General features: G+C 46.0%; 1 protein-coding gene and 1 pseudogene across 1 annotated transcript; both read right to left on the bottom strand.

Annotated features, from left to right (window-relative positions):
* Positions 1-272: 272 nt before the first annotated feature.
* Positions 273-2,880, bottom strand: LOC117841062 (UDP-glycosyltransferase 83A1-like; annotated as a pseudogene).
* A 3,507-nt stretch (positions 2,881-6,387) lies between these two features.
* LOC117840487 (protein COP1 SUPPRESSOR 2) lies at positions 6,388-11,163 on the bottom strand. The gene is made up of 6 exons (XM_034720994.2): positions 10,903-11,163; positions 10,607-10,819; positions 10,388-10,502; positions 10,223-10,296; positions 9,447-9,604; positions 6,388-7,097 (listed from the first exon to the last, which is right to left on the bottom strand). The coding sequence occupies exons 1-6, from the start codon at positions 10,977-10,979 to the stop codon at positions 6,922-6,924; spliced, it is 813 nt and encodes a 270-aa protein (XP_034576885.1). The 5' UTR covers positions 10,980-11,163; the 3' UTR covers positions 6,388-6,921.
* Between the last annotated feature and the right edge of the window lie 647 nt (positions 11,164-11,810).

Raw genomic sequence — 11,810 nt, 5'->3', positions numbered from 1 at the left:
CCGATGCTACCTAAAAACATACTATCGGAACATCCGATGGTACACTTTAACTAGCCGTTGGAGCAAGGGCTCTTTGAGTCCTTTGGCTATTTATACCCCCTCCACTCACCCATTTGGAGTTGCTGGAAGGTGCAGGAATCCATTGGAGATCAAGACTCATCAAGAAGATATCCAAGCCACAAAAAGTGCTTAAGTGATTATTCTAAGGCTTAGCACAAGTTTAGGAGAGTGATTAGTGCTAGGATAGGCTTGGAGAAAGGGAGAGTGCAAGGTGTGCCTACCTTGTGATCGGTTTTAGGAGTGAACCACAGTTGTACAAGGTATGCCGGCACCTTAGAGCCTTGGTGGCTCGTTGGCAAGCCTCCGACCCTCCGACTTGGTGTGAAGCGGCGTCGACGACCGTGTGCAGGGGACGTGGAGACCCCCTTCCTTAGTGGAGATGGCATCAAAGTGACTGGGGAACTTGGCGTGAGCCTTAGTGGCCAAGCCTTTGTGGCAAGTCAAGGGGTGTCCCGGGAGAGACTTGTGACCGGGAAGCAATACTCTTGTGTGAGTGCTTCAACAACGTGGACTAGTGGTGGCTTAGTACCTACCGATACTACGGGATAAATCATCGTGTCAAGAATTTGCTTCCACTCATCCCCTCCTTTACGTTTCCGCATTTCATACTTGCAACTTGTGTGACTTTACTTTCTTAGTGTAGTATATTGCTAGGATTGGCTCTAGGTTGCAAAACTTGTTTTGGGATGAGGGTTTCACACTAGATGAACTATAATTGCACATCTTGGTAGCATGATCTAGTTTAAGTTTGATGTAAAAGTAGTGAAAGCAATAGGTTAAGATTTTAAGTTGCCTAATTCACCCTCCTCCTCTTAGGCTTCGAGAGCACCGATTCCATGCAAAGTATCAAAGGTAGGGTACAAATAACACAGCTGCAAATTAAGGATTCCACACACTGAGCATGCAAGCGTAGATCGAGGTAGCCGTGTCCTCATTCACTTAGCAGGTTCACAAACTTGTTCAAGTTGTCGCACGAGGATCTCCCTTGGCTGATGCACCGGCGGGCCGCATACATTCTCCCTGATCTCGGCGTCGCCGATGACCTGCTCCAGCTCCTCAACTCCTCCTTCATTACGACCCCACCCGTGTCGGGCGACACCGCCAGGCCGGTCCTCCACACGTCGGTGACGTAGTTCGGGTCAATGTACTGGTCGAAGAAGTAGGGCCAGCACAGGAACGACAGGCCGTTCCACACCCCCTCCATCGTCGAGTTCCATCCGCAGTGCGACACGAAGCACGCCACCACATGGTGCGCCAACACCTGCTACTGGGGCCACCAGCTGGCCACCATGCCCTTGCCCGCCGCGGGCTTGGAACTCGTCGTACCATGCCTTGCTCAGCTCGCCGGTCGTCGTCAAGTCCGGCCGCACCACCCAGAGGAACGGCCGGCCGGCGAGCTCCAGCCCCAGCGCGAGCTCCTGGAACTGGCACGGCTCCAACACGGTGGTGCTGCCGAACGCCACGTACACGATGGAGCCGTCGGGCTGGGCGTCGAGCCACCGAAGGCACCGGGTGTCCTCAGGCAGGAACTGCCCAACGGACTTCCGGTTGGAGGACAGCGGGCCGATGGGCAGGACGCTCGGCGGCAGGAGCATGAACGCGCCGGTCTTGGCCTCGTGGAAGGAGTTGCACACCACCATCTCGGCGACGGCGCTGAGCCTATCGGTCCGGCTGAACAGCTCGAAGCTGATGGGCTGCACCTCGGCCGTGCCGATGTTGTTCCACGGCAGCTGCAACGTGTGGAGCGGCGGGATCCCGGGGGCAAGCTGGAACGTCTCATCCCGCTCCGGCCAACCCTTGTTGTTGAGGAGCCCTTCCTCTGTCAACTTGGGGACCTTGAGATTAATAGCTAAGCACGCCACCGACGCCGGCCAGAATGTGGCCACCCGGATGCCTAACCTTTTGGCGATGTCCAAGGACCATCACGCGTACACGTCGGAGACGAGCCACTTTACCTTGGGCCTCCCGTCCGCCTCCATCTCGGCGATGAGCCGCTCCAGGTGCCCCGGCATGTGCCGGGTGTAGGCGCCGATGAGCTTGCTGATGTCTACGCTTCGGTGTTGACGAACGTGACCTCGAAGCCGTGGTCCACCAGGAGGTGGGAGAGCTCCATGAGCGGGGTGACGTGGCCCTGGCCCGGCAGCGGCAGCACGAGGATGTGAGCCTTGGCCATGGCGCTCTCTCCTTTCCCTCTCGGTTGCACAAGTGGCAAGAGCAGCTGCGACTGAGCAATCACTATGGGCTTGTTTGGTTGGAGGCCTGGAGGATTTGCCCGGTGAAAAATGTTGCCTGAGAGTTGCCTATAAAGTTGATGTATTTTGCCTGGCGAGGTAAGTTTGAAAAAGATGTGTTTGGTTGGAGTCCTGTGCCTAAGAACACTAACAACAATATATTGCATCTTAGTTAGAGAGTATGCATATATATATCAATCAATTCCTCCATGTACTTTAATAATTAATCTTTATTTTTAGTATTTCTATATTCGTTGTTCACTTTTGAAGTGATATTGATTTTTTAAAAAAAATATATTTGCTAAACGTTCTTCCTGTGCTCATCAATTTATAGAGAAAGAGAAGGAAAAGCAACAGTAGCTAATCGGCTTTGCATGAGAACAAACGAATCGTGACGTGGTAATTTTTTAAAAAGAAAAGAATAAAAAGGGCACATGACATGGTAGCATGCGTCAATGACCTTATCAGTACCAGGCTAATCTGCTTGCCTGCGCCAGGCGTTCAAACTCGAGTGCCGGAGCCAGGCAACTGGCGCTAATCTCCATCCAGGCACAGGCAGCAGCATTGGTACTCAGGACCCCAACCAAACATGATGCAGGCAAGGCAAGTCACAGGCAGCACCCCGGCCAGGCAATTTCTTGTCAGACTTCAAACCAAACAAGCCCTATATGCCCGTATGCTAGTGCCTGACTACCTCACTGGTTAGCTGTGCAGCAGCACGTGAATTTAGATGGCGCCAGCTTCGTGGGCCTAAGCAATAATTCAGGGATCATATCCCACTGCTTAGCTTGATCGTTTTTTATTTTTGGAATTGAGGCGCTTAAAAACAATTTAAAGCTAGAGAGGCATAAGTATTAGAAACTCATAACCAAATTAGCGCTTCCTCTTATTTATTTGTTAACACTCATATATTTCTCTTTATTCATTTGTGATCAACTTTAGTTAGTAATTTATTAATTATTGTATACAAGTTTTCATCTACATTCATATTTAGTAGTTGAACCCTTAGTATAAGTTGCATGTTTAACATGGAATAATATTTTCATCGAGTCCTCTATGCATGTGCATGTTTGTCTTAAATTAGTATTTTCAATAATAACAATATTGGGATCTTTTACAATAATGACATATGTAAATAATTTAGATTCAGTTTTGGGTGTTTTAATAATAACAAATATGGGTAATTTGGACGCAAGTTTAGGAGTTACTTTGAATTATCTTTTGTAGTTGCATAGGTGGTAATTTAGATGAACATTAGGTGTTACTTTATGCTATTTTTTATAATGGCAGAGGTGGGTAATTTAGGTAACGATTTATGGGTTACTTTACGGTATCTTCATAATAGCATAGGTCGGTGTTTCTTTAGAAAATATAGTAGATCTAATGGTTGTGATTATTAGAGTAAATAGGATTAATGACAAAATGTTTCTGATTTCTTTGAAAGTTTCTAAAATTTATCTTTTTTTCCAAGAGTATGTCTATGGAGGCTTCAATATAACCTCCAATTAGTAATAGTGATGTTGAGTCAAACTATATTTCAAACCTTAAAACAAGTTGGCTAATATCCAACACAAATGTTAAAGTCCGCATTTATTCAATTGTTGGAGATGTTCAAAATTCTTACTCAAAACTCTCACTACAAACTTGCATTCACTTTACGCTAGAAGTCGTTAACAAAGTTCATTTTGCTAGTATTTGAGATCTTTTATCTTACTATTACTAATCGGAAACTCTGAGAGCCGCAATGTTAATCCTCATAAGACATGCTAAAAAAGGAAGAACTCCTAGAATTTTTTAAAAAATAAAGCAAAGGCACTTGGTCATAGATTTTTCAGATTCAACCATGTTGACAACAATAGCCACGATCTAATTTGCTTCTATACCACCCACATTTGCCATTATAAATAAAAGAAAGATGTCTATTTTACTATCCTCGGCAATCCACTTTATCTACTTAACTTCTAAACAAAATATGGATTTGATTTATTCCTCAAAACTATTTTAGTTGGTCCAATCCACCGTATAATAAAATTGATCTTTTTTTTATTTCTGAGTGTGCAAGTAGAGTTTCAATAAGTTGAAATCTTATCTTTTTGGTAAAGTTTCTTTTCAGCCAATGTTAATATTATCTTGTTTCAATTCTAAAATTCTAGATTTTCTGAACAGGATGGCTTTGGGAATGAACTTCTCTGGTGCGCGAATTTGACTGAAAAACAAAATCCTATGAAGCACATAATTAATGTGCATGAATCCAAGCTACTGATTGATCCACAGCCGTGTTGTTGTATTTGGACTCTTATTTTCACTGTCGTGTTGGTTCATCTCTCATCTCGGCAACTGCAAGGACTTGCATCTTCCTAACTTCTTATCATCACGATTCACGAAAGCTAGAGCTCGTACGTTATCAAGTACGGAGTACAACTCGTCTCAACGTTTACCCTCAAAGACGAAAAAGATCGAAACGAAGACGTGGTTTTGCCATCATGGAAGCGCACGGGCCGTCCCTGCCGCCGGACGACGTGGTCGCCGAGATCCTCGCCCGCCTGCCACCCCGCTCCATCGGCCGTTCCCGCGCGGTGTGCAGGGCCTGGAACGCCATCGCCTCCCACCCGAGCGTCGACCGCGTCCTCGCCAACCGCCCGGCCGCCGTCACCGCGATCATGAAGAGCAGCGGCAGCAGGTGGCTCGAGGTCGTCGATGGCCATAGCCCCGTCGACGTCATCCGGTTCGACCGCTTCCGCGGCCGCTGGCACCCCGAAGTCCACAAGACGGAGCCGTCCCCCCGGGCCCTCTCCCTCGACGACATGACCATCTCCGCCGAGGTCTTCCGCTCCTGGGACGGTGTCCTCTGCACGCGCGTCTTTCCGCGGAAGCCGCCGCAGCTCGGCGCCGGTGCCGACTACATGCTCTGGAACCCGCTCACGGGCGCCTGGCCGTCGTCTCCGCCCCCGCTGATGAAGGCCGGATCATCGGCGGCTACGCGCATCCGGTGACCGGGCGCTTCCACCTCCTCCACTCCTCCGACATGGCCGTGCCCGGTGATCCCGACCTGGTGTCCCCGACCACGGCCCGGATCCTGGCCGTTGGTGACGGCACCGGCTGGCGGGAGGTTCCCCTTCCCATGTCAAAGAACATCTCCTCCATGAAGAGTGAGGGGGATCGTTCTGTCAGATTGCGTGGCAACTTGCACTGGCCGGTGCAGCTGGGTTCCGGAAAGGCGGCGCTGCTGGTGTTCGACACGGCGCGGGAGAAGTTCCGGATCATGGCGGCACCGGAGCGCCCGGGGCTGGACCCGACGACGGCACGGTCGCGCGTCGTGCCCGGCGGCAAGCTCTGCGTCCTGGCCCTCACCAAGCAGCCGCCCGTGGCCCTGGAGGTGTGTGGGTACTGGATGACTACTCGGACACCGGAAGCTGGAGGCTCAGGGAGACGGTCCGGGTGGATGGCATTCGAGTGTCGCCGAGGATGTTCGCGGCGGCCGCCGCCGTGGAGGTCGTGGAGGGCGTCCACGAGGACGAGGAGATATTCGTGCAGCTGGAAGATGGGATCATGGCGTACAGCATCCGGAGCAAGATGTGGCGCAAGGTGAGCGTCAACTGGTGCTGCGCCGCTCTGCTGATGTACAGGGAGAGCGTGATGCGGCCAGAGATCAGCTTTGGGAAGGCTTTGCGCGGCTTCCGCTGCGGTAGAGCTACTGCTACAGGATCCCGCAGTTCTTGGGATATCTGGGAGTTTGGGGCTCGTTCTACTTCTGCTAACATCCCATTGCAGTGGTCTATAAAGCGAGTCTAATAAGCCTCTAGTACCATTTGCTTGTTTATGTCCACGTCTCATTTTTTGTGAACTCCTCGGTCAATAGCTATTTCTTTCATGGGGTTGCCTCTCTTCTTCTGTTTGCGGCCAGGAGTATGTTAAGAAGTTGCACTGTACGGAGTATGTTCCTTTTATGTTTCAGGTCAACTAAGTAGTGATTGAAAGCGACTGGAAACTGTAGAAAAAGGGTTAAATTCTTTTTAATTAGTTTCACATCTTCTCTTAGAAACGGGGATGTGTAGTGGCCTTGCTAGTAGGCTCTAGCTAGCTTTAGGATTACGAGTAGATCGTCAAATGCTTAATTACTCTGTGCACACATCAACTGCAGCAGAGACTTTGAGCAACTCACAGAAACAGGGTATTCCAAGCTAGAAAGAACAAATTGTTGGCTTTGGCATGGACTCCATACCAAATGAAATCCTGCTACCTTTGGCCTTTGCACAATATGTCGCAGCAGCTCATTTATATTTGTCACAGAGGGCACACCTTGTTTCTTCCTGAGCAGATGAATATGGAGCTTGCCACGATCCCAGCAAGTTACAGCTCCTATGTCTTCAACCACTGCAAGGCCCCTGAGACATCTGAGCCTCCGAGCCGACATGAGTTTGTGATAACTCTCCCCCAAATCTATTGCCCCAAATCACCTCTGCGATAAGGATTTAATCTGCTCCTTGCCCTTAGTAGCTGCAAAAGTAGCCAAGAACCAAGGATGCAGCTTTACAGTAAAATTCTCGCTAAAAAGGACAGGAATACTGAGGTCTTCATGTGATCACATATTTGATCTTCAAAGGCAACGGTAGCAATCTGACAGCTCTGGCTACCTTCGCATGACACGAATTTTTTCTCGCCTGCGGAATCGCTCAAGCATGATATCATCACTAGCAGCCTCTCTCCGTCCTGCACCGGCACCAGCTGTATTTTTAGTATCTGTTGCTTTACCTCCTGCACTTTCATTAGGCCGAGAATCTTTATCTTTGTACAGCCCAGGATTCTCTGCATGATCAATAATAAATTTAGCACACTTAAATGAGAACAACGAAGATGCACATGATATGACATACTTAGAGACCCTTAAATGCCAGAGTCAGAAATGGTGTCACTATTGTTGCTTATTGCATGAATTTGCTGCAGCAGAATGGTCCACTCGTTATTATCATTTCTTCATATATCTAACACTCAACAGTCAACATCCATATCCCTAACCTTATATTGACCTGAATACTCCTATTGGTTGATTAAGCATCATAACGCACCAAGTTCTCATTAAAAGAAAAGATTGCCTAGTTCATCCATCTAGTGACTCTTTTTTTGAAAAATACAAAACATACACAGGCACTATCATTTTACAGAAAGCTAGCAATAGGGCACAAAGGGTTGCTCTGAACTTGGCACTAGCAGTAGCAGAAATCGATGGCAAAGTTATTCTGGCACTTGATAGAACAGATGACATCAAACCAACCAGAGACGTAAAATGGCAGACATATTTTGGTGCAGTCAGAGGGCAGCAAGAGGAAGCTGCAATCTTCAGATTCTCCAGACAAGAATCATATACTGATATATATATATAGTTTGGTGTACTGAACATGTTTAACTGGATTGCAAAGCCGACTTCTGTGTCCATGGGCAACACAAGACCACACTGAGACAAACAGATCAGTCGCAAGGGCTTAGACAACCTGGGATATAAGTAAAGAGACTTCAAGTTGAATGAGAGGACATATTGTTATTTATTTAATCAGGTTGATATCTTATTCCCGCAAAAAAAAAAGATTGATATCTTATTGGGATCGAATTAGTAAGTTCAGCTCCGTCGGCCCTGTATATATTAGCACAAGTTACTGTTAGAATTCAAACAGCAGCAAGAAATCTGCTACCCTGCCTCCCATAACTCTTCCCTTCTCCCCAGATGCCCACCGACCAGGCTGGCAGCACAGTGTACAAACATTTCTTGTGTATATCAATCTTAACTTTTAAGTATGCCAGATAACATTGCAACATCATGTTCACTAGCTTGAAAAGGGTTTCTATTTAGTGGATAAAAAGATCTTGTAGCTACATAAGTAATATCTATAACAATACCACATGATAGATTAAAATGCAATAATCTTAGATGTTGCTACATACATAAAAATGCAAGAACAATGTAACAAGATTTATTTGGTTTTCGGATAATCCCCTCAAGTATTTTAATCTCACTTAACTCCCTAATGGAATTTGTCTTTTTTGTTTGTACACTTTTGTGCATCAGGTTGAAATTAGATGAAAGCGTACCCAAATATTTCGCTATTTCTTATGACTATTTGCATATCTGTTTTAGGTGCTCCAAACGTTTAAAATAGATATATAATAACTTCATAAATATTTTCTTAGTGTACAATGCCATATATCATCCCGCAAAATTTCAACCTAAACCACAGCTTGTATAAAGATGACTGATACAAACAAAATGTCAATACGGAATGTGTGAAGTGATTTTTATAGTTTGGGTGCTCAAGACAGGGGGGAAGTTATCTGGACTGCCAAAAAACTTCAGGAGAGTGAACTGGAGTTTTTACCAAAACGAAAGGGAACAACCTTGAATGAGAAGACAGGTCTTAGATGAATCATGGTTAATGATATTTTGAAAGGGGTCATGGGCACATGTTGATTGCAAAGTTCTAGGCTCTAGTTTGACACAAAGCTTATCCGTCTTTAGTGTGGATCTTTCTTTCTGAAAAGTTCTCTATTTTTTTCCTCAAATTTTGTGACTAGCACAAGATGTCTTTTCTTTTTTTTTTCATGTATCACCTCTTTTTTAGTGGGTTTGCAGGAATAAATAGATACAGGAGCGTGGAGTATTCTATCGGATTCTTCTACAAGGAAAAAATAAGGACTAGAGGCACGCTAGACATATAATAATGAAATATAATAAATAAGAGTTTGAATCATCAGATATTTTTCCTGCCAGTACAGTGGATTTATTTCAGTGAGTGTTAGAATGGTAAATGTAATGTATCTCTTCAAATGTTTATGCAGTTGTGAAACCTTAGGACGGCTCACAAAAAATCAACAGGGCACTAATTGCACTCCCTTGATGGAACATGTGACTTCAAAAGAACAATTGGATCTCAAAACGATTCCTCCCAAAAATACAGATGGAAGAGACTTTTATTTGCTGACTTAGGGACTGTTTGTGTTTGCTTTGTTATAATATGCTTTTTTTTAAAGCTGTCATAGCTCGTATTAAAACAATTGTGAAAAATTGCATAGTTTCCTTCATAAATCAAATTAAGTTACATAAACTATGTTATACAGGTACTATGCAACTTCTCATATATGCTTGAAAAGGGACATGTAACAAACCTCTCCGCAATTTCTCATCATATTCTTTGCCACGATGGAAATAATCAGCACTGTAACTTGATGGAATATTTGAATCTGATTTTGGTTTAGCCGCAAGTCTTTTCTCTTGCAGCATCTTTTTAGCTGCCTCAGTTTCTTCAATGTTTCTTAATTTGTACCTGCGAAGATAAAAAGAACAATGATAACATGGAAGTGATGTGACTGTGCATCTACCTTTAAAAAGAAAGACTAGACTAAACCATAGACCAAAATATTGAGAGAAGACAGGGAAGAAGCTCTCTCTAGATTGCATTATTGGTCCTAATCTTTTAATACATTATTGTAGCGCAGTTTAAATATCAGTCAATTCATGGTGAATGAATCTGTAACCATACTGAAATCAAGTTTTTGTATCTATCAATCAAGTTATGGCTGATAATCATAAACTGGGTCATTAGATAATTTCCTTCCACACACAAACTTGAAACTGTTGTGTGATAATGTGGAAGGATTTCCAGCCAAATAATCAAAGGCAGCGTAAGTTAGGATTGTTCTCTGCAACTCGGGAACATGAAGTTAAAGTGTGAACCAGATTTTTTGTCAATCAAAAACAAATAGTGCAATGGACAATGATGTTGGGATCTTTGGGTGATCTATACCCAATTTATACAGATAGATAGCATCAATTTTCATGTATACTCATCTATTCTGACTTCCTAATTATAAAAGAGTATTAAGCTCAATTATAGCAAGGCTTTACTCTAAACAAGAAAAGACAGAATGATGCAAGAACGCACTCAATAGGCAGCTGAACTTCAGCAATGCCCGTAGTCCACTGTGTCGAGCTCTCCTCCGAGTTCTTCTTCTTCACCTGCAAGCAACAATATGACGGTACCATCATTGCAGTCCAGAGGACCATGAGCAATCACAGGTTGAGGACTGCGGTTGAGCCACAAGCATACCTTGAGGTGGTCTGGCACGGTGTAGAGCTCGTCCACATGGTCCATCTCTTCCTTGTGTCCCACATCAACTGTCTTACCCCTCTTCTTCGCCAGCTCGGTCTCCACATACCTCAGCCTTCAATTTGAACCAACAAACACATGTCCGTGTCAATTGCTGCGCCTACATGGAGCATCACACTAACAACATGAGGAATCAGATATATAGGCACAGCAAAGTACATGTTGGGGTCCTCGATGGTGACGGCGGTCTCCTGCGCGAAGGTGTCCTGGAGGACGAGGTCCTCCTTCTCGGCCTCGCCGATAGCCGCTCCCCCTCCACCCACCAGTCCGCGGGCGGAGGACCCGTTGGTGGAGGCGGCGGCGGGGTCGGCGGGGATGCCCAGCTTCCTCTCCCGGAGCTTCTGCATGTACTTGATCTCCTCCAGGACGACGCTGCGAGGGGAGGAAGGGAGGGAGGCATCAGGGAGAAGGCCTGGCGAAGCAAGAGAGAGGAGGGGGATAGGGGGAGGTGGTACCGGCGGGTGTCCTCGTCGTCGGAGCGGTCGTCGGCGTCCGGCTCGAAGCTCCGCTTGCGGAAGTTCTTTCGCTGCATGGTCGGGCGGTGTTGGGCTCGGGAGGGGTTTGAGGCGGAAAGAAGGGAAGAGGGGGGAGATCGCCGGAGGTGTCGCCGGCGGCGAGTTCTGTGGGTTGGGAGGGCAGATTTGGGGATTGGACGGTTTGAAACGAGATTTTCAGGTTCAGGCAAAGGTCTGCACTCCGACGGCCAGGTGAGGCCGTGAGCGTGAGCCGGCTTCAGTTAACTGCGATGCGGGCCCGTTCGGCTGCTGACATATGGGGCCCGCCGTTCCTACCACGTGATTTGAAAGCATGTTTCATTTCAATTTCAAGTTGGCGAAGTACAACAGATAATATGGAGTTCCAGCAAGTCCATAGGTGTATGACCACATTATTAGCCAACACATTATAGCTGAGACCACAAATATGTAGCCGAACATATTATCTGTTGTACAGTTCGCCAGCTTGAAATATCCTAATGACCCAAAATATTTGGATAAAAAAATACGGCTTAATGTGGTCACTTATCCATGGGTTAATTGTGGTAAGCTACCGGTGGACTGTCATGCCATACTTATCTGCATATATAAAGGCAGCTGCAGAATGCGCATCCAGCTAATATAAAAGCTTTCACATGCCACGACACGATACAATTTCACTGCTGCATTTTACACAATAGAAGCCGATTAAGGTCTTTGCTTATGAAAGAAAACAATCCATCAAATTATTATCCCATTATGCATCAATGCTCGGCACCAAGTTTGGATGATACTGTTGACGGCTGTTAGCATGCCAAGTTATAAACCGCAAGCGTAGGGATCAGCTGTAGCTCTTCCCTCAAAGTATTCCTCTAAGGTTTATCAATCCA

Source organism: Setaria viridis, chromosome 9 (genome assembly GCF_005286985.2).
Source record: "Setaria viridis chromosome 9, Setaria_viridis_v4.0, whole genome shotgun sequence".
Classification (NCBI taxonomy): Eukaryota; Viridiplantae; Streptophyta; class Magnoliopsida; order Poales; family Poaceae; genus Setaria; species Setaria viridis.
Note: the sequence above shows the minus strand (reverse complement) of the source record. Positions and strands in the feature narration are given on the sequence as shown.